This window comes from Martes martes (genome assembly GCF_963455335.1).
Source record: "Martes martes genome assembly, chromosome: 13".
In the NCBI taxonomy this organism is placed as follows: domain Eukaryota; kingdom Metazoa; phylum Chordata; class Mammalia; order Carnivora; family Mustelidae; genus Martes; species Martes martes.
This window is the reverse complement of record NC_137901.1, coordinates 80,574,106-80,599,965: the sequence shown is the minus strand read 5'-3', so window position 1 is coordinate 80,599,965 and position 25,860 is coordinate 80,574,106. Positions and strand designations below refer to the sequence as shown.

Here is a 25,860-nt window from a genome sequence, read left to right as displayed (position 1 = left end):
AAAGGTGTTGTTCTCTAGATAGATAATTTTATATCTCTACCTCATTCAATTTTAATGTTCAAATATACAATTTTTTCTGGAATTAATTAGGCCATTAAATTCTACTCATAGTTAAACTTTTTCTCCAATTTGCTACATTCATGTCCTTATGTTAACATCCCTTAAAAAAAAAAGAGATAACAAAGAAATTATATTATGGGGCAAAGAAATCTTTACACCACTTTAATGTACAAGAACCTCTTCTAAATCTTTCAATTTTCTTTTAAGGAACAAAACTTTGAAGTACAATTAAACAAAGGGAGTGGGTATCAAATAAGCTATCCTTAAAATTACTAGCCTAAATACTTTTGTATCAGTCACAATATATTCATCACTAAAATTACTTACATATAAAGGAGGGAAAAAACTATAATACACTAAATAATGGTTTCTCTAATTTCAGGTTAATTTTCAATCCTACTTGTTCAAGTGGTGACTTTAATCCTTCATTAATGGGGTTTTACTCAAGTTTACTTTATACAAGTAGGAGACTTCATATCAATGCAAAAATATTGGATTGTAATGCCTTTACTTACCAAAACATAAATCCCCCCTAAAAACCAACTGATTAAACTTTTCCCTGAAGCAGCAATCTTTAAATTATAATTTTTTACCAACTGTTTAATTTTCATATCATTAGAACATAAGCCCTTTACATACTATTTCATCACAATCTCAGTATAAATGTCTCATTTTTCATAGAAAAAGCTAATTACACGGTTCAGTAAGTTGCCTGTGGTAACACATCGATTTTATTTACATTCCACAGTTAGACTTTAGCTTGTTCTCTCAATTGCAAGCACGCCTAGCTTAATAATTCTAACTAATCCATTAGATCTTTTCCTATTCTTCATATGAAAGAATTCTAAATCATACGATAACTTTACAATATAAATGTGTTGCTTACAAAAGTATTAATAAGTATTCCATTTTCTCTTTTATGAGAAACTTATGACTTTCTGTTAAATCTATTAGTTCAGTTAAATACACAGTGGAATCATTTGGATAACCATGAATGAAAACTATTACTATTTTATGCTTTAGAAAAGGAATTCTTTTAAAACTACACATAAGAAAATAAAACACAGTGTAACTATTTTAAAAGTCAGAAATTTTCTATCAAGAGTTGAATAATTTAGATCCAGTGAGAACTAGGAATACTTAGTTCATAAACTATTTAGAAATAGCTATCATTTTCCACTGAGTAAAAGTGCTTGTTCTCATGAAATACAAACGTATTCTTCTATTACTATATACATAATAACAACAAATATGAAAATTAAAGTAAAATTTACTTTTCAGCAATGCAGTATTAATCTCAAGAATTAATGCCATGTAATAAAATCTCCATATAAATGTTAATAGGTAAAATACTACAAATCTAGAATGCTGCAGAAAAATTCACCAGAATCTTATACTTGAAAAATAAATAAATCCAAACAATAAATCCCAAAAAGAATTCTTTTCTAATTTAATCAGAGATTAATTTCAATGAATCATAAACTGACCACCAATAACGGGGAAAATATATATATAAAACCAGGTGAAAAAAGTCAGGGATCAGACAATCTCTTTAGAAGAAATTCTGAAACTGAACATTCTGCCTACAGATACTTCACTCCTGTGATTTTTTTTTTTTTTTAAGATTTTATTTATTTACCTGACAGGCAGAGATCACAAGCAGGCAGAGAGGCAGGCAGAGAGAGAGAGGAGGAAGCAGGCTCCCCGCTGAGCAGAGATCCCGATGCGGGGCTCGATCCCAGGACCCTGGGATCATGACCTGAGCCGACGGCAGAGGCTTTAACCCACTGAGCCACCCAGGCGCCCCACTCCTGTGATTTTTATATGTAAAAGGATCACTACTTTCACAAAAAGTAATTTTTTTTCAATCGAGAATAAAGCCATTCACAGTGTTGACTGAAATGATTTCATTTTGTCAAAGATAACCATAAACCAAAATTCAACTGAAAATTCACAGACTATAAGATATAATAGTATATTCCTATATACTTAACTATGATTTTAGAAAATTCAACGTCAACACTTTTCAGAGTTTCACTTTACCGTCATAATCTGCCTTGGTTAGATATCCCATGTTTTTCTTCTTTCTCCTCTCCTCTGTCCCCCTACCTTTCCTATTCCTCGGGAATGTAGTCTTCATTTGATCTCTGTTGTTTCTAATAGCTCAAAGGTAGGTTTCTCCTCAAGCCAGAGTGAAAAGTGGGCTAGGGAAAAGAATATTCACTGTCTCGAAGTCTCACCCCTGATTTACCTAATAATTACAGAAAGAAAAGGGTATCTTTACACAGGAAAAATCTGGTGGACACTAAGTAATCAAAGTTAGCAAGATCAATATTGAGACAAATTGACATGTGCCTTTGATGGGATGGCACAGAAATACTCATCACCTACTCAATATTCTTGTCAAAAATGTTTAACCTGAATCTAATCATGAGGAAACAGACAAATTCAGAATATGAAAAATTTGATAGGACAACAAATTACATCAGTATCACTGAAAAATGTCCTACATTCTCACAGAAGTTACATGATCAAGTATTTAGGGGTAAAGATTCATGAAGTCTAGAAATTACCTATAAAATGGTTTAGCCAGAAAAAAAGTTATGTGTGTGTATACCCATAAATATTTTTCAAAAAAAAAAAAAAACTGAGGAGGGAACTAGGTTCTGTCTTGGAGATAGCTAAACAAAGGTTGTATCAATCCTATCATTTCAGATTATATACATTATAATCTATATATACACATTACAGTACTAGCAAACTGGCTCTCCATTCTCTTCTCTCAGCCTTCCACCATCCTTACAAAATGCTCACTTCTCTTTCCAGAGGCTTGCAATCAGTTCGGTGGTATATGCAACAGTATTAGCGTGTCTTAAATTATCTTACACCCGTCACTACTAGAAAACAAGATCCCTCTTTCCTAGTTCTCTAATGTCTAATGCTTTTCTGCAATTGCCCATACCTCCTGGCATAAGTGGCAGCACTCTGAAAAATAAAAAACCAATACTCATGACTATAAATGCAACAAAGGGTAATAACTGCCACTCTGCCTCTACACTGACAGTGGAGCCAATTCCTAAGGCTTCCAACACGATGGGGCATTTTTTAGAGGTGGACAGATGTATCCCTATTCTAATTTACATCTGTCTGTCTACCTGTAATAATCAAAAGGAAAAGAGATAGCACAGATAAGTTTTAAAATTATAGACTGCATATCTATAGCTTGGTTTCTTTATAGAATATACACAAAATAAAATGGATATTTAATGCCTTATTTTTAATTAGGTTTCAATCTCCTCACAGTATCAAATTATTAAACGTTTTAAGCATATTTATTTTAAGTTAACCTTCTGAGAGTACAATACTGTGCTATGTTAGAAATATGTAAGATGGGCTTTATTCATTCACTCATTCAACAAGCGTTACTAAGCACATACTAGGCCATATATAATACTTGTCCTTCTGGATCAGGGACTCTTAATGCTTTGGGTCAAGCCATCTTTAGTTCCTAGAAGCCTGTATTTGCCCACTGTACCATTTTGGGGTTTTAAGATAGCATATCTTTCCCACCACTTACTAATAACCAATCAAATGGCCAGAAGATTGTGTTCATAAAATAATTTTGTTTGGTGGATTTGGAAAAGTCAGTTTGGTGTATTATATCAATCGCTAAAATTCAAACTGAAAAAATGCAAAAGAATTTAGTCAAGCAAAATGAACAAAAGTATAATAAAATAAAATTGGCAAGGACTATTAATAAAAAGTTCAGTATGTAATCATTGGTATTTTTTAACTTAAATAAATCTGTACCTTAAACTGAGGAGAATGTTTAAGTTCAAAGCTCAATTCAGAATAATTTATTACAATATTATTGCCTTCCTGCTCATACTCATCTTGTATATTATCTTCCTAATCATGTCTGAAACTTTCCTGATCAGAAACCTGTAGTAATTCCTCGAAATCTATCAAATTCGGTAAAAATTCCTCATCCTTACTTCAGTGCACTCATTATGGCCCACCTTCCCGGTCTTTCAGTCTCTCCTGACTATTTCACTAATAGCCTAAGCTCCAGACAAACCTGCTCTTCACACCATTTGTTCACTGCCAGCAGGACAGTCCTCTAACAAGAACAAGTTCCATCCCAACCTAGGTAGCTCCTACATGTCCAATAAGATGCACCTCAAGACTCTAGGCTTCCCATCATCTCCCTATCCTGTTTCCCAAGACTGAATCTGATATTGTGCAAAATCCCATAACTTAACCAGTTACAGCTTGCTTCATTGTAGCATAATTATGGATTCATTTAGCTCCCTCCCCAATAAGACTGTGAGCTCCTCAAGTATAAGGAGTCATTTTACATACCCAGGACTGATCACAGCTCTTGCCTAACGTTAGAAGTTGAACAAACAGACCAGAAACCAAGAAGGTTATCAACCCTTGGCACTAGGGCTCTCAGTGTTCCTACTGTAAGTTTATAAAACATTTGTGCGTTGGTCCTAAAACTGAATGTCTGCCCATTGGAAAAGCAGTCAATCTAGTACCTTTCTCTCACACAGACTTTCAGTGTCTCTCTGCACTGTACATACTGTCTTGTTCTTGTCTTACACCCTTTTTAGACTCTCAACATTTCAAGGGTAGAGATTACATCCAAACACTGTAACTGGACCCACAGATACGGGTACTCATGGATGGACACAAGGAAGGACATGCACATGTTTGTGTTCAGCCAGTGCCCTGCTTCAACACCATTATGTGGAGAAGCCAGCAAAGTTACAAACCTACCTTACAGAGATCCAACAGACACATTTTAAAGTTCTGATCTCTTCATAATGCCATCTAAGGTTTATCATGAAACTATGTATAGCAGAAGTCTACACAATTGTCATATGTATAGGGAGGGATATCTTTGCTGCTCTGACATTTTATTATTCTCTTACTCTACCCAAATTTTAAAACTCAAACTCAAAAATCTGATCACTCCAACCCAAAAGCATAATACTTTAAAAGTTAGTATTTTTACCTTAAGATTTTTATTTATTTATTTGACAGAGACAGAGCAAGCATAAGCAGGGAGAGCGGCAGAGGGAGAGGGAGTGGGAGAAGAAAGCTCCCCTCCAACCAGGGAGACTGATGTGGGCCTCAATCCTGGGACCCTGGGATCATGAACTAAGCCAAAGGCAGATGCTTAACCGAGTGAGCCACCCAGGTGCCCCCAAAAGTTAGTATTTGAGGAACTTTAGCAAGCACTAAATGTTCTACAGAACAATCATTTAAAAACTGTCAAGGTGTTTTAATTTTGTTGAATGAGTTGTCAATGTAGTAGCAACAGCAACAGTCACAATTAGATGAACTGTTCTCTGTGCTATTCTAAGAACTTTTAACTTTTCTTATCCTTTTAACCCAATTTACAGTGAGGAAAGTGAGGCAAGGATAAGTTACTTGATACACAGCCAGCAAGCAACTGAGCAGGAATTCAAACCCACCCCCATGCTCTGAACTACTATGCCAGATAAACAGCAATATACTAGGCAAGATAAATAGCAATTCTCTAGACACAGGCCCAAAAGTGTTTATCTAAGTGACAGGGACAGACTATAAATGTATTTAAGTGCTCCCTCCGACTATTTCATAGATATTTCAAGCAATTAACAAAAATATCTAGTATGTCAAAACTAAACTGTGTGTCTATCCTGCAGAATTTTTCTCTTTCTATGAGGATACTTTCTTGACACATTAAATCAAAGATGGTTGCTTTGGTGTTGTATTGCAGGGAGGCTTCTTAGTAGTATCCCATTTTGGGTACATTGTAAAGACAAGGGAACTACCAAGGATTTTAAGAAATAGTAAAATGTCCCTATTAAAAAAAAAAGTTACAGTAATGGTACCATCACGCTTAATGTTTACAGGGTTCTGTTAAAATTTATTTTACCTAAAATGAAATCACTCTTACATATATTAAAGATCAAAACAGATTTCAAAATATCCTCACTTACTATGACCACCAATTAAAATATTTATTTGTATCTTTTTCTCATGATCACTCTACCTGTCATACAAAGTTATCCTTATGCCACTCATTTTTCTAATTAAGTTCAAATACTTTCTAATATTAGGTTGAACCATATAAAATTACCTTTTCCAACCACTTTTACGTATGGGATGGACACTGCACAGGCTTTACTTTAATCCAGTAACTTTCCCCAATTCAACAGATCAAAGAGAACAGACATACTTAACAAAGTTATAACTGTTCCATCACTGGATTACTTTCCTGGTGGCACGCAAGAGAATAAACAGCATACACTGTTTTCAGACTCAATAAAAATAAAAAATAATCATTCTCATGAGAAATCACTCACAATATACTGTCAGATGAAAAAAATAGAGTTACAAAACAGTATGATATCAATTCCATTTATATATAAAAATACCAAATATTAAAACTGTTTTAGACATCAGGATTTTTGTTCTCTTCACTTGACAGTTGTGTTTTCCTAATTTTCAAATTAAAATGTAGTATTTCTGTGTTTTGTGAAAAACAGTTCAAAAAAAGTCGATCTTTCCTTATTCTTTACCAAAAAAATACTTAATACATCAATGAAATATAAAGCAACTATAAAAAAAAATAAAGCAACTATAAAAATTTTAAATAGCCTTCATCTTTTTGTTAACTCGGTAACAAAGTCCATGAGAAATAACACAGTAACTTAATTCTAGGAACACTGATTATGCGCTTTGTTGGTATGGACAAATAACTTTATACATCAGGTAAATTTGGGTTTGGTTTAATCATTATTATAAAGTGATAATTTGTGCTGCTAACAAATAAAGACCAGACCAAAAAGTTAAGACATACGGTATCAATATGGAGTAGAGAAATGGAAGGAGATTAAGAATCAGAAATAATCATGAGAAATAAAGGATGAACAAACAAAAATGCTCTATTCCTCTACTACATGTGTAAAAAATTTTAGAACAAAAAAATATGTTTTGATACTTAAATGGACAAACATAGATGTTATAATTATCTTCTAGGAGTATCTTATTTTAAAAACCCTGATAAATGGAATCCAGATGCAATTAAACTAATTTTACCTGAGTTCTCTGCTAACTACATGAAATACGCTTTGATATGTATGTAAATTCTGATATTCTGCTGATTAACCAGCTAAGTAAGCAATCTTACCCAGACAGGGTTCTTATATTTATAAACCAAATATTCTACAAACTATGGAAAGAAAGGTTTGTGTTGAATAAACAAATGGACCATGAGGTAAACAGCTAATTAGTCCACTGAGGTTTACTGCCCTCTGGCTGTTGTGGCCCGGGATATCACAGATTTTTAAAAAATGGCTGCAAAGGAAAGCTAGGAATATATCAAGCAAAAGTTGGCAGGAAATCCTTTAGGCAAATTCAAACACCTTAGAATAGGCCCTCAAATATAAAGTTAGTTTTACTCCTTCCTTTAAAAAAAAAAAAATACTAAATATATCAACTAACAAAACATTTCAAATGCTATCTGAACTTTTTCAATCACACACTAACAAAATACAGAGTAGTTTGGACATAATAAAAGTTGGCTCTAGGAGACTTAGGTCAGAAAGATTAATGTACTACCCTAAGGATTGTAATTAATCTTGATTTAGAAAAGTTCTTTAGCATACTAGATGGAAACATTTAGGTAAAGAAGTAAAAAATTTTGAGCATTCAAGAATACTAATAACGTTTCCTCTGGTTATAAATCTGTGGTAAATACAAAAAGTAACTTAGAATAATGAAACTCTTACATTAATTCAAAGTTTCCAGATACCAGATGTAATCTGAAGTTAAAAATTAGGTAACACTGGACCAAGTATTTTCTGGAATCACCTAATTATATAAAATGCAGAAACAAAACAAAGGAAAACTTGCCATATCAAAATTATACCAGGTTCTTTATATTAATCTTTCTTCAGAATACTATCCAATGTCATCTCATAATTTTGTCTAGTAAGGCTTGTTCTAACTTTCTATTATCACTTTATAATTTTCCACCAGAGTTCAGCTGGTAATGAACCACAACAGCCACAATCCAAGAAAAAACAATTCTGTTCATTTCACTGACTTGCTAATTACTCACAATTCACTATCACTTTAAAAGAATGGATCTTGCCTCGTTTCCACCCCCAAAACATCTAGGAAACACAATATTTCCTTTAGAAACAGTGGTTCACAGGTTCTGTTTCCTAGCATGACTGGGAAAGAACAAGAGATCTGGGGGGAAAGGGGGGGGCATGGAAAGAAGAGGGCTAAGAGTGAAGACCTTCCTTTTGAGAGACACACACATTAAACAATTGGATTTTTCTCAGCAAGTCTTAATAAATTCTTTTTGAAATTTACTACTTTTAAGAAATATATATGATGCTAACAGTTTTTAAGAAAAAACAAAAAGCTTACCCTGCAGTTCATGATGTATTACACCCACTAGGTTGGGTTCGTCTCCCCACCAGAATATCCATAATTCTTTGCAATCTGGTTTGACATCACGACGCCATACACACAGCAAGTTGGCTTGCAGACAACGGATGAAACTTAACAGGATTGGATCATCTTGGGCTGGGGCTGAAATTATGGGTCCACAGTCCCCATGCCCTCCAAAATTGTACCTACGCCATTTGATTCCCGTGAGTTCAGCCTGGAAAAAAAACAAGAAAATTACAACGGTTTTGTTATTTCTTCTTAGTCACAGAATACTAAAAACAAGCTCCCATTCAGACAAGCAAATTTGCTAAAATAACTATTTATATTACTTCAAAATAAAATTTCTCTCACTGAATAATTTTGTCAGTCCTCCTTGATTTTTAAAGGGAGAAAAAAGTCACTTCTTCATATCAAGATTTCTACACAGCTCTTTATATTAAATACGAAAATTACAACAAACAGATGATGATTATTTCCAGTTGAACCATTTTTACCAAAAACTTACTATAAAGTCCTCACATATAAAACAATTTTGTTACTCTGTATTTGATTCATAAATTATACTTTGAAATCAAGTAAGAGTTTAAATAATAAGTTTGTAAAAGTGAAATAATTTCTTTCAAAGGATTTCCTCAACTTCTTTCCATGAAGAAGTTACAGTTTGAATCATCTTTAATCAGGAAAGCAGTGAGCCCATAACACCATAGTGCTTTATTACTAACACCAAAGCAAGCTACTAATGAAATGGATGTAAAGTTATCACCAATTTATGCATGCATAAATTATTACATGCATAGCATGTAACACAGAAAGAAACTTTGCTTCTAAGTACAATTCCCTAATGTAGTTTTGTCTTTTGTTTTCTAAACACATTTTAAAACACCGACACGAAACCAGCTGAGAGCAGAACCTGGATCTTTATTCCATTACCTACATTTGTAATTTTTTTTAAGATTTTATTTATTTATTTGACAGACAGAGATCACAAGTAAGCAGAGAGTCAGACAGAGAGAGAGGGGGAAGCAGGCTCCCTGCTGAGCTGAGAGCGCGATGCGGGGCTCAATCCCAGGACCCTGAGATCATGACCTGAGCCCAAGGCAGAGGCTTAACCTACTGAGCCACCCAGGCGCCCCTACATTTGTATTTTTAAATTTCATAAATCTTAGAGGTCTAAGGAACTAAAATTCAAAGATGTTTCAACACAAACAGAAGGTGAATTCCTTATTTAAGTAGCTATAAACTATAACTATGCAGTCAAAATGGACAATAAAACGGATTCATAACATAATTCTGTACAAAAACAGTCCACGTGTTCCCTGCATTGGATCCATACTCATCTTCCCATCCCCACTTCCACCAAGTCAATTTCTGTCTATAGTTGTTTTTCAAAAAACAAGTACCACAGGGTAGAAAAATAACCATATCTTCTGTTAACATAACTGAAACAAATTTATAAAGTGCTGAAACAATCACTACAATAACGCATTCAAGAAAAAATATGTATCAATTTTTTTCAATCCTAAACAAGTGCTTCACTTTAAAAAAAATGGTTCCAAAAATAATAATATCCAAACTAAAACTGTATGGCATTTAGGAACTTATCCCTTTCACATTATGAGATATGCAAATCTAATTTCTAATGAATATTCTTAGTAATAGCTAGTATTGGCATCATTTATGCTTTCCCCTTTATGCCACTTTGTTTTCTCTGAGTATGGAAGTACTATGTGGATAATGCAGTAAGTTCAAAAATAAATAATCACACCAGGAATATTTTCCAAAATCACATCAAAAATAATTATTAGTGTCTTAATGTATGTTTTTCCTATTTTTCTGTACATACACAATTTTTAATTTGGAACCATATTATGTGGTCTCATATCCTGCTTTTTGACTTATTATAAATATTTTTGTATATTATCCTTCAAAAAGTTTTTAATGTTGGCATATTTATTGTTTATTGGAAAAAAACATAATTTACCCCATAACAACTAAATAATCTTCCACTTTGTTCACTGTTATAATAATAACTGGTAAACACTCTTGAACATTGTTACTTTCCTGATTATTTTCTTAGAAGACAATGCTTGATGCACAATTACAAACAAATACGAACATAAGACTCATGGATGAGGGCCACCATACAGCTTTTCAATTAGCAGTCCCACCAATATGAATAACCTCCTCCCACATTGCATATCTTCTTAACAGGATGGTATGTCCCTGTATGAATATATTCAGTCCTTTCTCAGCTTAGAGGAAACCATTATCATCTATTTCATCAGAGGTATAACCTGGGGCCAGCCTTCAGGTTTGAATACCAACTCTGTACTTACTAGCTCTAAGTAGCAAGTATTTAGCAAGTTACTAACCTTTATCTCCCATCACAAAAATGAGAATAACAGTATTTACAGAGTTGATTAAATAAGTATGTATACAAAATACTTCGGAGGATGCCTGGCATACGGCAAAAGTATAAATGATATAGCTATCATTACTAGTAATGATAGTACAATTTCTCTTTGTTCATATCCTTTTTGCATTTTTCTCAGACAAGTTCCTTTATTTCTTCAAATGAAAGCAGTATGTGTGTGTGTGTGTGTGTGTTTTAAACAGGAAGCTTAACTTCAATTTTTAAATAAATGTCAAAGAAGCAAACTAAATAAAAAGACTAAAAAGGGGGCAGTTGAAATCAGAAAAGTTAAGTAGGAGACTAACTTTTCTTATCATCACCTAAACTAGTGTTCTATGTTCACAGACCGGGGGTGTGGTGGGGGGGTGCTGAAGGGAGGAGAGATAAAAGATACCAATAAATATAAATCACTACTGTGATTTTTGTGATAACCGCATGTAAAAGTTTAGAAAATTAAGATCTATCAGAGATTTAAACATTAGGTGAGACAGTCCCCAAGAAATCTATGAATGGTAATTTACTCACTAGAATACTTGCACCTATAACATTCCACATGGTTCAGCAAACAAAATATTTGGCTTTGATTCAGAAGAATGGTTTTCTAATCCTAGCACGTGCACCAACTTCCTATTGGTCTCAGTGATAAAGGGAAGCCATGGCTTCCCTCAGCTTCTCTGGTCTCAGTGATAAAGGGAAGCCATGGGCATCTGCTCCGTATTTTTTATGGAGTTGTTCTAGCAATTGACAGAATACAGATGCAAGTGACCTAACAACAAGCCTACAAACTTAATCACTTCATAACTAGTTGAGCTGGAAAAACTGGAAAATGTCCAATTATTTTAAAACAATTTAGTTCTTTTACCTTAAAGCTAAAATTAAATATCATTATACCAGTCTTCACTGGAAAATCTAAAAATGGACCACTATTTAAGCCTGACAGAGATAACTAAGCATAAAGTTAATGTTAAAGACTTAGCTTTAAACTTGGGAATTATTATTTGGTAAGAGCAAAGACAATTTAGTGATACTGAAATACTGTCCAAAAAAAATCCCTATTATGGATGTATATTCACTTAGACTAATACATGTCCCCATATACCATGATCACATTTAGAGTTAAAAAGCAATTCCATGGGGCGCCTGGGTGGGTCAGTGGTTAAGCCTCTGCGTTTGGCTCAGGTCATGATCCCAAGGTCCTGGGATCGAGCCCCCACATCGGGCTCTCTGCTCAGCAGGGAACCTGCTTCCCCCTCTCTCTCTGCCTGCCTCTCTGCCTACTTGTGATCTTTGTCAAATAAATAAATAAAATCTTAAAAAAAAAGAAAAAGAAAAACGCAATTCCACACAAACTTCTATGGACCAATTTCTGACAAAAGTATGGATCTCCAAAATTCAGAATTCTTTTTCTAATGATTTCAAAATTGGGAAGCAACCCTTTAAAATATTTCCAGAGACAAGTTATCCCAAAACACAGTATTTCTCTCTGCCAAAGATAAACAATCTATAATTATATTTAAATTTTAAAATACATGGTTTTTAAAATATAAAATCAAAAGGATGAAATTAAAATATACAAGGAACAAAAACAATATGCACATATATATAATAATAACCACAACCATCACCACAGAGTCATCACCTATTTATTAATAACAAGCACCATAACAGAGTCTTCACTACTGTGTAATTTCTAACATTAAACAATATACTAGTATCATCACATGTAATTTCTAATCTTCACAAATAGACAGCTGAAGAGATTAGGACTCAGGTTAAATAATTCTGCCATAACTACACAGGCAGCAAATGGCAGATCCCAAATATAACTCGATTTAAAGCATAACTGAATTTAAAGCATAAATTCTTTCCCACTCTACCATGCTGCTTCATAAGGCTAATGGTAAAAATTAGTCCTAGAGGATTATAAAATAGTACAAAGAAACTGTCATCTACTCAATTTAGCAATGGCAAGAGCTCATGGCCATACTTTCTAATTTAAGAAAGTTCATGAATCTTTCTTTAGTCTTCCTGAGGTATTAAGAAAACTAGTACAAGAGTGCCCACACACCATCCCATGAATAGAAGACTTTTTTTTTATTTCACTTAGATAATTATATGCCTTCTTCTACATTTATCACTGTAAGACTAGATCTACACAAGCTAATTTTTAGAGGATATGTATAACAAATCAAGAAAACAACAATTCTAATAATAGCAAGAAAGGCTAGAAGGAAATTTTCTCAACAATGGCCGGCATCTGTTGTACAGGTAGTCACAGTCCTCAGAAAATTGAACTTAACCGGCAGAGACTCCCCTGGCTTAAATAGAAAGCCACTATAGTCAGTTCAGAATGGTTGGAATTAAATAGATTGTAACAGAATCAGGATAAATGCACTTTCTAACAGCAGGAATGTATTTAAAGAAAATTTATATTGATTCTTAATGTGCTATTCTTTAGGCACAATACATAAGAAATGAGCTGATAAATTCCCCCAGTGGAAGTTATTTATTTGCACTGACCCACTGCAATCAGAACCCACATGACCACACAGAACAGTATATACTTGCAGTGTCTCCCCCTCTGAGTTAAAACTATATTCAGTGATTACCAAACAGAGTAAAAGTTACAGGCCTTGATATGAATGAACTCGGGGTGTAATATCATGGGTTCTTTCCATGATTTCTTTTCTCCACTGGCTGGAGATGAAAAGATCTAGATTCGAGTCCTAGTTTTTCAACTACTTACCTATATGATATTAGGAAATCTACTCCATCTCAGGGACCGTAGCTTCCTGACCTGTAAAGTGATATGGTTGACCTAGATTCTATAAATGAGTTCAAGTCTCCTGGCCCAGGCTAATTACATCCCACTCACAAAGGCAACTTGTAAATGAGATTGAACCCTTAATTATATGCCTTAGAATGATCAGTAGAAATAGGGGAGCTGCCAGAAGATTTGAATTTTCAAGAAACAGGTAAAAGAAAGACTTCTCAAACTACAGAACAATTACCTTAATATCAATCCTGAGCAGGACTTAGGACACTGTATAGAAAAGGCAGCTGTGATCAACAGGGACTAACATGAGCGCACTAGGAAATTCCAAATCTGCCTCATCTCACAACCTCCAGTGATAGGGTTACTACTCTGGTAGACCAGAGATATACAGCAAACATATTAAATCATCCCTCAACTTGAGTCACAAAAAGAAAAAAAGTCAGGGATAATAGAAAACTTCTGTTAAAACATAACTAATCAGCTCCAGGTAAAGACACCAGGGTAAACACACACATCTGCTTTTGCTCTCTCTTAAATCCCTCTAAAACATCAGTAAAGAATTTGTTTGTTTTTGTTTTGCTTTTCCCTTAAATCATAAAATCACAATGGAAGGTAGGAGAGGAGATGAGAGCGACAAGATTTTGAAAGCTAAGAAATAGATGCTCAAAAGATAAAGAAATTTATAATACCTGAAACACTGAATCCTAGCTATGGAGAAAGGGCAGATAAAACACAATTTTTACAGAATCCCCTCAGCCTCAGGAATCAAAAATACAGGTATCTTTGGAAGGAGGGTTAAAAGGCAGAGAGGAGATAAACTAAGGAAAACTGGCTGAAAGCCTGCTTAGAACCCAGGTACCCTCCCCACTGCACCTCTTACCCCATCAAACAAATGGAAGGGTATACTCTGGGGCCAGTAACAACAGAGGTTATCCTGACTGGGGGACACAGACACACCCGAAGGCTGAAAACAGTGCATTAGGTGAACATGTACAGAATAGAAGTCAAAAACCACCCTCTCCCATTATCTCCCTCTAAGCACCCAGAAAGCTGGCAGCCAGTCTTTCATCCCCCAGAGAGAGGCATCTGGAAAAGTCTTCTTTGGGAAATCTGACCAGCTCAAGAGAAAAGAGCTCAAAATATTGACATCAGAGGCTCCCCAACTAATGAGCCCACCCAGATCAGTGAAGTACACAGTAAACAAATGTCACTCACATACTCAACTTCCAAGATGTTTTTTAGTCCACCATTTCTAAACATGAACAGAAAACCAGGAACTACTAAATAGTCGAGGAAAAACATGAAGGAATGACAGAGACAAAAACAAATAGAAACAAAAAGAAAACTCAGAGGAAACAGACAACATTGGGAGAAGAAAAAAAAAAACTTAATCCATCATTAATATTCCCAAACAGATAAAATAGTGCAACCATTTAAAAAGAACAGCACACTATTTCAGAAAAGAAGAACAAAAAACTAAAAGAGAGCTCTTGGAAATTTTTAAATAAGGATGCCAGAATGATAAAACTCAACAGAAGGGCTGGAAGATAAAGTTTAGAAACTTACTTTCTCCCAGAAAGTAAAGCAAATATACAAAAATGAAAAATAGAGAGGGTGAGAGAGATAAAATCAGAGGAGCAGGCCAGAAAGTTCAAAACCAAATAACAGAGCTTTCAAAAGAGAAAATACAGAAAACGAAAAAGAGGAAATGACTGATAAAATAATTCAAGAAAACTTCCCAGAAAAACAGAATGTGAATTTCTAGATTGAAAGGACTCTCTGAATACCCAGAATAAAACGTTAAAAGAGGCTCAAGGAAGGCATATAAACTTTCAACAAACTGCAGACAAAGAGAAGTTCCTCAAAGCTTCCATACTGTATAAAGAGATCACAATGAATCAGGAAATCAGAAAGATTTCTAACATCACAACAGCAATACCAGAAGCAAGAAGGCAATGTGGTGCAATAGCTTCAAAATTCTAAAGAAAAAGTATTTCCAAACTAGATATCTATGCCAATCTAAAATATCAAGTATGTAAGTAGAATAAATAGATTTTAAAAGATGTAAGGCCTTAAAAAAACAGAAGCAAAAAACAAAAAGTAACACCGTTTCTCAGGAAGCTATTGGAGATGTATCCCAACTCTAAAAAGAGGGAATAAACCATATAAGCCATGAGATCCAGGAAACAGATCCAACATGGGACAGAGCAAAATGAATTCCTAAATAAACAGGGATTATCAGATGGTTACAGGTTTTCAACTGTGTATCAACGTACAGACCAACCAATCCAAATTACAACAGGTCATCTCTCAAGAAGATGGTACTAACAGAATACATCTAGAAGTCTCAAAAGGGGACTCAGACAATAGGCAAAAAGAATGGGAAGGGTTAACTCAAAATACACAAAAAAGTTACAGTCCAAAAAAGAAAAAAAGGTAATTACTATCTTCAAAATTACGCAGAAAAGGAAAAGCAATCAGAATATAGTAGATGGCTCAGCCATGCATTAACATAGTCAAACAAATGTTAACACTGAATAAGCTAACCAAAAGAACCACATAACTACTTCGGTAAAATGGATGGATGGGAAAAGTATTTGTAGGAGGTAGAATCAATGAGCTAAATCCTCATCTTCAACAGTGAAAGATGCAGAATTTGAAAACCTTAAAAGAAACAAGCTTAATATTTAAAAACATTTAAGTAAGAATCCAGATAACCAACAAAAGGGGATGAAAATGTTTGTCTCTGGAAAAGGTAAAATAGGGGCCAGGAGCAGATGTGTATTATTCATATAAACCTTGTAGAACTATTTGATTCTTTAACTATATATGAATACAACTCTAATTTTTAAAAAAGAAGAAAACTAATCAAAAATGTAGCAGCAAAATTTATTTACTACATCAGAAAGTTACTAATACTGAGAATTCACTTATACCATTTTGTAGACTGAGTCTACCAAATTTCTAAGCTTAAGAATAATTCAGTATCCCCTAAGTTGTGCTGCAAAAGTCAAAAGGTTGGGGCGCCTGGGTGGCTCAGTGGGTAAAGCCTCTGCCTTCGGCTCAGGTCATGATCCCAGAGTTCTGGGATCAAGCCCCGAGTCATAGGGCTCTCTGCTCAGCAGGGAGTCTGCTTCCTCCTCTCTCTCTGCCTGCTTCTCTGCCTACTTGTGATCTCTGTCTGTCAAATAAATAAATAAAAATCTTTAAAAAAAAAAAAAAAGTCAAAAGATTATTTACCATATGTTAAAATATTGTGTTCTGTCTCTTTTCTCCATTGCTAGACTATAAAAATTTCAATTAAGGGGGTACCTGAGTGACTCAGTTGAGCATCTGACTTTTGATTTCAGCTCAGGTCATGATCTTAAGGCTGTGAGACTGAGCCCCCACATCGAACTCCATGTTGGGCATGGAGCCTGTTTAAGATTCTCTCTCTCCCTCTCCCTTTTTTTTTTTTTTAAAGATTTTATTTACTTATCTCACAGAGAGAGAGAGAGGAGAGCACAAGCAGGGGGAGGGGTAAGAGAGAGGGAAAAGCAGGCTCCCCACTGAGCAGGGAGCCCAATGGAGGGCTTGATCCCAGGACCCTGGGATCATGACCTGGGCCAAACGCAGATGCCTAAGCCACCCAGGCACCTCTCTCCTTTTCCCTTTGCCAACCCCCCAAAAAAACAAAACAAAATGAAAACAAAAACAAAAAACAAAAAACTTCAATTAAGCAGAGATATACTTCCAGCTGCATGCCTCCTCCGACCTAGGTCTGCTCAACTCTTCCTACCCATAGCTAAGCAGCTTGCCAAGGACACATTCCCTCTGCAGAGGGGTGGAGGCCAATAGGTCACTGGGCCTCCATGTGATTCCCATCTAACATATGATTTCCATATTGTGAGAAATACAATGTAACTCTCTATATAATGAAGTTGTATATCAAAGATGCTTTCTAACATATGTATATTTTTGCTGATTCATAATAACTTTTTTCCTGAATTGTGATTTCATTTTCAGCCCTCAGTTTACCAATATTAATTCAAAAACATAAAGATAAAAAATAGGGAGCTGGTTTAGCACATGTATGAGTGAAATGGGTCCAAAGATTTTGACAGTAAGTTTAATATAATTGAACAATGTGAAATAGCTACAAAAAAAGTTACTGCCATCTTAAGCTCCATTAATAAAAACATGGTACCTAGATCCTACACAACAGATCTTATACAGCAAGTCACTAGTCAATACTGCTTTTAGCTCCCAGCTCCACACTTTGACAGAAATATAAACTGGAACAAATTAACAGATGAGGGACTAGGATGGAGAGGAAATCTAAACATGTCATATGGCTAGAGGTTATATTGCCTCATGTTCAATCCTTTCAAGCAAATAAACATGGCAGCAAAAAAAAAAAAAAAAAAAAGAATAAAGGCACAGTTGAAGTAAGGTGAATGAATTTAATATGGAGTTAACATTCTAAAGAAATCTATAAAGTCTTCAATTTATACGAAAGACTCATATGTGGAAGATGAATTAGATTTGCTCAGCACAGACCAAGTAATAGCAGAGAACTGATGATTAAAACAACAACAGTGAGAGCTTTCTCAAGAAAGAATCCCTGGCTGAGATCCCTGAGAAGCACAGATATGAGGTGTCAAGGAGAAGCTGTTAATACTGGATGTGGCTTCAGGGGTACCTGGGCGGCTCAGTGGATTAAGCCTCTGCCTTCGGCTCAAGTCATGATCTCAGGTCCTGGGATCCAGCCCCACATTGGGCTCTCTGCTCAGCAGGAAGCCTGCTTCCCCCTCCCTCTCTGCCTACTTGTGATCTCTCTCTCTCTCTCTGTGTCAAATAAATAAATAAAATCTTGGGGAGCCTGGGTGGCTCAGTGGGTTAAAGCCTCTGCCTTCAGCTCAGGTCATGATCCCAGGGTCCTAGGACTGAGACCCACATCGGGCTCTCTGCTCGGCGGAGAGCCTGCTTCCTCCTCTCTCTCTCTACCCGCCTCTCTGCCTACTTGTGATCTCTGTCTGTCAAATAAATAAAATAAAATAAAATGATTTAAATAAATAAAATCTTAAAAAAAAAAAACACTGCATATGGCTTCAAACACCAAAGGATTGGTAGGACAATCTGAATTTATAAGATTCCTTTCAAACCTGAAATATGAATCTCAAAGGTTCTTTTCTTCCAATCATGAGATTTTGAGCCTCTAGTATCATTGGTATCTCAGTCAACTAACTAGTTCAAGAGGCTGACAAACTATACCCCCATGGGTTGGCCAATTATTTTTATAAAGTTTTATCCGTACACAATTTTACCCATTTATTTACATATTGTCTCTTGTTCCCTCACTACATATAGAGCTGAATAGTTGCAACTGAGACTGTATGACCCACAAGCCTGAAATAACAACTCTCTAATCCTTTAAAAAAAAAAAAAAAAAAAGTCTGCTGACCCCTGAACTAGGATAACATACACAGGCAAATATGACATTTAAAACATAAGAAGCACTATAACTTTCCTTTTACCAAAAACAACTAGACAAAAAACATGAAACTATTCAACCACTGAACAAAGGCTGCACAAAGCTAGGATCTCTGAGTGAAGGAAAACAAATGAAGCAGTCCTGCAAAGGCTGAGGCAGCTGGAATTTATGAGAACAGATCACCAGAAAGCTCTACAGAAAAAGAGCTCCAGAGATCTGATAGGGGTTCTTGTGAAAATGTTCCTGCATACACTAAGCTACATGTTCAAAGAGCAAAATTCCAAGAGGCCAGGCAAAGAATTACTAGAGAGTCATCACTCCAACAGCTCACAAAGAGCTGGAAGACAGTATAATTCTGAAGAGTCAGGGTGAAAATACACTTAAATATCATGGGCATTAAACAGAGACCACAAAAGGGCCATGCCTCAAAAGTAAGAAACTAGGCCTATGCTAGCATAAAGACTGCTCTAAACCACCCAAATAATCGAGTTTCAAAAATAATGATCATCACCACAATCATCATCTCATCTACAAGTTAACTTAACTGCCAGCCAAAACAAAATTCAACTTTACAGGAAAGAAATAAAATCCAGACTTTCAACAACATAATAATCACAATATCTAGCATCCAATAAAAGGATACCAGACATGCAAAGATATAGCAAAAGGAGACTCATGGTCAGGAGAAAAATCAGTGATGAGAAACAAACCCAGAAATGGAAGTGATGACAGAATTAAAAATCAGTTTTAAAACAGCTATTATAAGTATGGTCAAGAATTGAAAGGAAAACATAAATAAAAAATGAAAAATATAAAAGCATAAAAATTTCCGGACACAAAATATGAAATAAAAAATTCACAGAATAGGTTTAATAGTAAATTAAGCACAAACCCCCCTCCGCCCCCCAAAGAAAATTAGGGGACTTGACAACATACAATATAATTATACAAGCTGAAGAACAGAGAATTTTTTTTTAATTGAAAGAATAAATATAAATGCAGAACGCTATCAAGCACTCTAACATGCATGTAATTAGAGTCCCAGAACGCAAAGGTAGAAGGGAGGATAAGAAAAAGTTTTTGAAAAATAGCCAAACTATCTCCAAATTTCATGAGAAAAATGTATTTCAGACTCAAAGAGTTCTGTGAACTCAAAACAGTACAAACAAAAAAAGCTAAACTTCTGATCATCAGTGATTTAAAAAAAAAAAAATCTTAAAAGCTGTCAACATGGAAAAAGGACACATTACATAAGGAAAAAAAAGACAATATTTACAACTGACTTCTCAACAGAAAATATGCAAACCGGGAAACAACAGAACATGCTCAAAGGAGGGGAAAAAATGTCCATATCTGGAATGCTAGATCAAGCACAAGTATCTTTCAAAAGTGAAGGTAAAATACAGACTTTTTTTGAATGAAAGAAACCAGCTGAACTCCACTGTAATAAATGTAACCAGAATGCATTCTTTTTAAAAAGTTCTTCAGGTACAAGGAAAATATCAGATGGAAATCTGGATCTATAGAGAAGAATAATGAGCACCAGAGATAGTTAATATATAAATACAAAATAGTTGTTTTCTCGTTTTTTAATTTCTTTAAAACAAATTATCTCTTTACAGCAAAAATAACGCATCACTGATTGTATACAGATATAGAAGAAAAACATATGACAACAGCAGCACAAAAGCCAGGAAGAGAAAATGGAGGTATACTGTTCTAAGGTTTTTTACATATAAATGAAATTTAATAAGACTTGTAGACTGTGATAACTTAAAGGTGGATATTATAAGCCCTTGGCCAGTATCTAAAAAGTAAAACAGAGTTTATTTAAGATGCCAATACTGAAGATAAAATTGAATCATAAAAAAACACTCAAATAATCCAAAAAAAGTCAGGATGGGCACCTGGGTAGCTCAGTCGGTTAAGTATCTGCCCTTGGCTCAGGTCGTAAGTCCAGGGTCCTGGGATCAGCCCCACCTCTGGCTCCCTGCTCAGCAGGGAGTCCACTTCTCCCTCTACCTCTCCCCCACGCTTGTGTTCAACGCTCTCTCTCTTTCCCCCTCTCAAATAAATAAATAAAATCCTAAAAAAAATACACAAAAATAGGCAGGAAAAGAGGATAAAAAAGGGAACAAAGAATAGAGGGGATAGATGGGGAAAAATACCAAGATAGCAGACTTAAACACAATCATCAATTATATTAAACACAAAGAGTCTGACCATTACAAGTAAAATACATCAATTCTTAGAATAAGTAAAATTTGTAAAGGCCCAAGTATATATTGCCCCTAAGAAATGCACTTTATTTATAAAGACAAGTTATAAAACAAATAATAAGAGAGCCAAAATGGCTAGACTAATAACAAAGTGGACTCCAAGAGGCTTATAAAGGAATAAAGAAGAAAATTTTGTAATGAGAGAAGTGTCAATTCTTCAAGAAGACATATATCCCAAGTGTGCAGGCATCTAACAACAAAGCTTCAAAATATATGAAGCAAAAACTGATGTATCTAAAAGGAGAAATAGACAAATCCAGAATTATAAAGATTTCAGCATGCCTCCTCTCAGCAACTGATAGAAAGAGTAGACAGAAAATCAATAAGGTATAGAAAACATGAATACTATCAACTGACATAACCAAACTGACATTTATAAATAATAATAATGATAATAATACACTCAACAGAACACACAAGTTTTTCAAATGCATATGGCACATTCACCAACAGAAACCATATGCTGAGCCATAAAATAAATATCAATACATATTTTTTAAGGTTTTATTCATTTATTTGTGAGAGAGAGCACACGTGAGCAAGAGAACACAAGCAGGGGGAGCACCAGAAGGAGAAGGAAAAGCAAACTACCCACTGAGCAGGGAGCCCAATGTGGGGCTTGCTCTCAGGACCCTGAAATCATGACCTGAGCCAAAGGCATCCACTTAACCAACTGAGTCACCCAGGTGCCCCAATATATTTTTTAAAATTGAAATTTCTGAATAGATTTGAGTTAGAAAGTCACAAAAACACTTCCTTTACCCCCACAAAATCTGGAAATTAAATAATAGCTTTAAACAACACATAAGACAAAAAGAAAATCATAAGGGAAAGTAGAAAATGTTTTGAACTGATTATGAAAGCAAAATATACAAAAATGTATGGCATACAAGTAAAACAGTTGCTTAGACAAAAATCTGTAGCTTTCATATTTATAGTAGAAAGAAAGAAAGATACATAAAATTGCTCCAAACTTCTCCCTTCAGAAGCTAAAAGTATATTTTAAACCAAAGGTAAACTGAGGAAAGAAAATAATGAAAAGAGAAGAAATAAATGAAATATAAAACAGGCTAACGGGGCGCCTGGGTGGCTCAGTGGGTTAAAGCCGCTGCCTTAGGCTCAGGTCATGATCCCAGCGTCCTGGGCTCGAGCCCCACATCCCCCACATCGGGCTCTCTGCTCAGCGGGGAGCCTGCTCCCTCCTCTCTCTCTGCCTGCTTCTCTGCCTACTTGTGATCTGTCTGTCAAATAAATAAATAAAATATTTAAAAAAAAAAAACAGGCTAACAATACAGAAAACCAGTAAAGTAAAAAGCTGTTGTTTTTGTTTTGGGTTTTTTGTTTGTTGGTTGGTTTGTTTTAAGATTTTATTTATTTATTTGAGGGGGTGGGGAACACAACCAGGGGTAGGGGCAGAGGGAAAAGCAGACTCCCCACTGATCAGGGAACCCCATGCAAGGTTCCATCCCAGGACCCTGGAATCATGACCTGAGCTGAAGGCAGATGCTTAACCAACTGAACCACCCAGGTGCCCCCTGTTGATTTTTTAGTCAATAAAACAAACAAACTTCTCAAGGTTAATCAGGAGGGGTGAGGGGAGACAAATTACCAACATTAGGAATAAAAGAGGAGGAATTATTTCACATCCTAAAGACACCGAAAAGATAATGGAATTATTATAAGCAACCTTATGCCAATAAATACAACTACTTAGATTACATGGACAAATTCTTCAAGATAATTACCAAACTCGAAAGAAAAAAAAAAAAAGAAGTTAAAAATCGCAATAGCCCTCTATCTATTAAAGAAATGGAATTCACAATTTAAAACCTTCCTACAAAGTATTCTCCAAGGCCAAGATGGCTTCACTAGTGAATTCTATCAAATATTAGGAATGAAATACTACATAACCCTACACAAACTCTTTCAGAACACAGAGAAGGAGCTAATTCCCAAATCATTTATGAGACTAACATTACCAAAAAAACACAAAGACATCGTAAGAATATCTACATGCAATCTTTCATTAACATAAATTTTTTTAAACATTAGCAAAATATTAACAAAATCCAATCCAACAATACATAAAATCGTAACACACCCTGCACATGGAGTATATCTTGGAAATTCAGGTTTACCTGAATGAGTCCAAAAGCCCATCAATGCAACCGAATCAAACTAGTTCAAAAACCCATTAATAAAATCCCCCATATTAACAGAACAAAACCTATAATCATCTCAATAGAGGCAGAAAAACATTTAACAAGATCAACACCTATTTATGGTAAAACTAAGTAAACCAGGAATTAAAGGGAACTTCCTCAACTCGATTAAAAAGATGTTCAAAACCACAGCTAACATCACAATTAATAATGAAAGACTGAATACTTCTCACCTAAGATGAGTAACAAAGCAAGGAGGTACATTCTGCTATTCAACTTCATACTGTATATCCTAACCAATGGAATAAAGCAAGAAAAATAAGTAAAAGGCACAGAAATGGAAAGGAAGATATGAAACCATCTTTATTCACAGACATTATCATGTACATTTACAAAACTTCAAGGACTTTACAAAACTGGTATTACAACTAATAACTGAGTTTAGGAAAGCTGCAGTATAAAACTTAATTGTATTTCTACACACTAGCATGAAAAAGTAGAATATTTTAAAATAATATTTTTGAAATAATATTTTGAAATGTTATTTCAAAATTTCAATAATAATATTTCATATTATATATAACTTAAATATTAATTATGAATATATTATTATAATATATATAATATTTTTAAAATAATGCCATTTAAACAACACTGAAAAATATAAGCTACTAAGGGATAAATTTGATAACATATGCTCCAGATCAGTATACCAAAAACTATAAACAATGTTGACAAAAATTAATGATCTTTAAAAAAAAAAAAAAAAAAAAAAAGGAAGCTAGACCATGTTCATGAACTGGAAGATCTAAAATTGTTAACAGGTCAATTCTTCCCAATCTGACCTACAGATTCAGTGAAATTACAATAATATCCCTGCAGGATCTTTTATGAAAAACTGACAGGTTGATTCTAAAACTTATACAGAAATGCAAAGTACCCAGAAGAGCCAAAACAATTTTGAAAAAGAACAAAGTTGGAGAATTTGCCCAGACTTCAAGACATACTATAAATTTCAGTAATCATAACAGTGTTTTATTGGCCTAAGAGACAAACAGATCAAAGGAACAGAATACAAAATCCAGAAATAAACTTATGAATAAACATAGACACATATATCCAATATATTCAAATAATTTTTGACAGAGATGCCAAGGTAATTCAATGAGAAAAGTACAGTCTTTTCAACAAACAATGCTAGAACAACTAGATACCCACATACCAAAAGAATTTCAACCCCTACCTTACACCACCAAAAAAAAAAAAAAAAGAAAAGAAAAAAACCACAAAATGGATCACTTGATCACAGACCTAAACCTAACAATTGAAACTACAAAACTTCTGAAAAAAAAATGAAGAAAATCTTGGTTACCCTGGAATCACAATTAGAACTCTCATACAATTGGTGGAAATGTAAAACGATACAACCCTATTTTAAAAGTTTAGCATTTCTCTATAAAGTGAACCCTGTTTCCCACATAAGTAAGCAAGTTGTGGTGTATCAATATAAGAGATTACGACTCAGCATTAAGAAGAATAACCTATTCGCATAACAATAGGAAGCCTGGCACAACACACTATATCCCATATGATTCCATTAAAAAAAATCTAGAAGACAAAATGAATCTACAGTAACAGAATAGTGGTTATCTGGAAATGCGGATGCATCACAGATGTTTTCTATTTTGATTTCAGTGGTGGTTTCACACAGGTATACATCTGTCAAAACTCATGAAACTTACTTGCTTAAAATGGGTTCACTTTACTGTAGGTAAATTATACCTCTATAATCAAAACTTTACGTACTAATGGAAGAATTCAGGGGAAAAAATCTCTCAAAAAAACCCCCCCTATTTTTAATATAGCCAAAATATCATCTTACCATCTTGCTCATCTCCCTAAGTAACTATGAATCTCTTTTAGAAAGTATGCAATGTTTTTGAAAAAATTATTTTCACACCTAAGTACATCAGAACACTGGTTAATGATTTATATTTATTAACCTTAACTAAAAGAGAACTCTTGTGAAATTTCTGGGAACTGAACTATTTAATGAAGTTCATTAGAGTCATCAGGATGATTTCTTGTCCAACTGCAATAACAGACTATAGACAATAATTTCTATCATTTTCTCTGCATAGCAGACATTGTTAGTTGGCTACCCAAACATGAATGGCTCCTTACTCCGTGGTAACATACATTCTATATTACTGAAGCGAACAACATGCTCCCTTAAA

General features: G+C 34.6%; 1 protein-coding gene across 1 annotated transcript in view; it reads right to left on the bottom strand.

Annotated features, from left to right (window-relative positions):
* The window catches only part of MED13L (mediator complex subunit 13L), a gene marked incomplete at its 5' end in the record, with an annotated part of 289,095 nt that overhangs the window by 244,384 nt on the left and 18,851 nt on the right, over positions 1 to 25,860 (bottom strand). Inside the window, one exon of the mRNA XM_080822094.1 lies at positions 8,497 to 8,734. Within this exon, the coding sequence (XP_080678220.1) occupies positions 8,497 to 8,734 (238 nt within the window). The remainder of the gene's footprint in view (positions 1 to 8,496; positions 8,735 to 25,860) is intronic.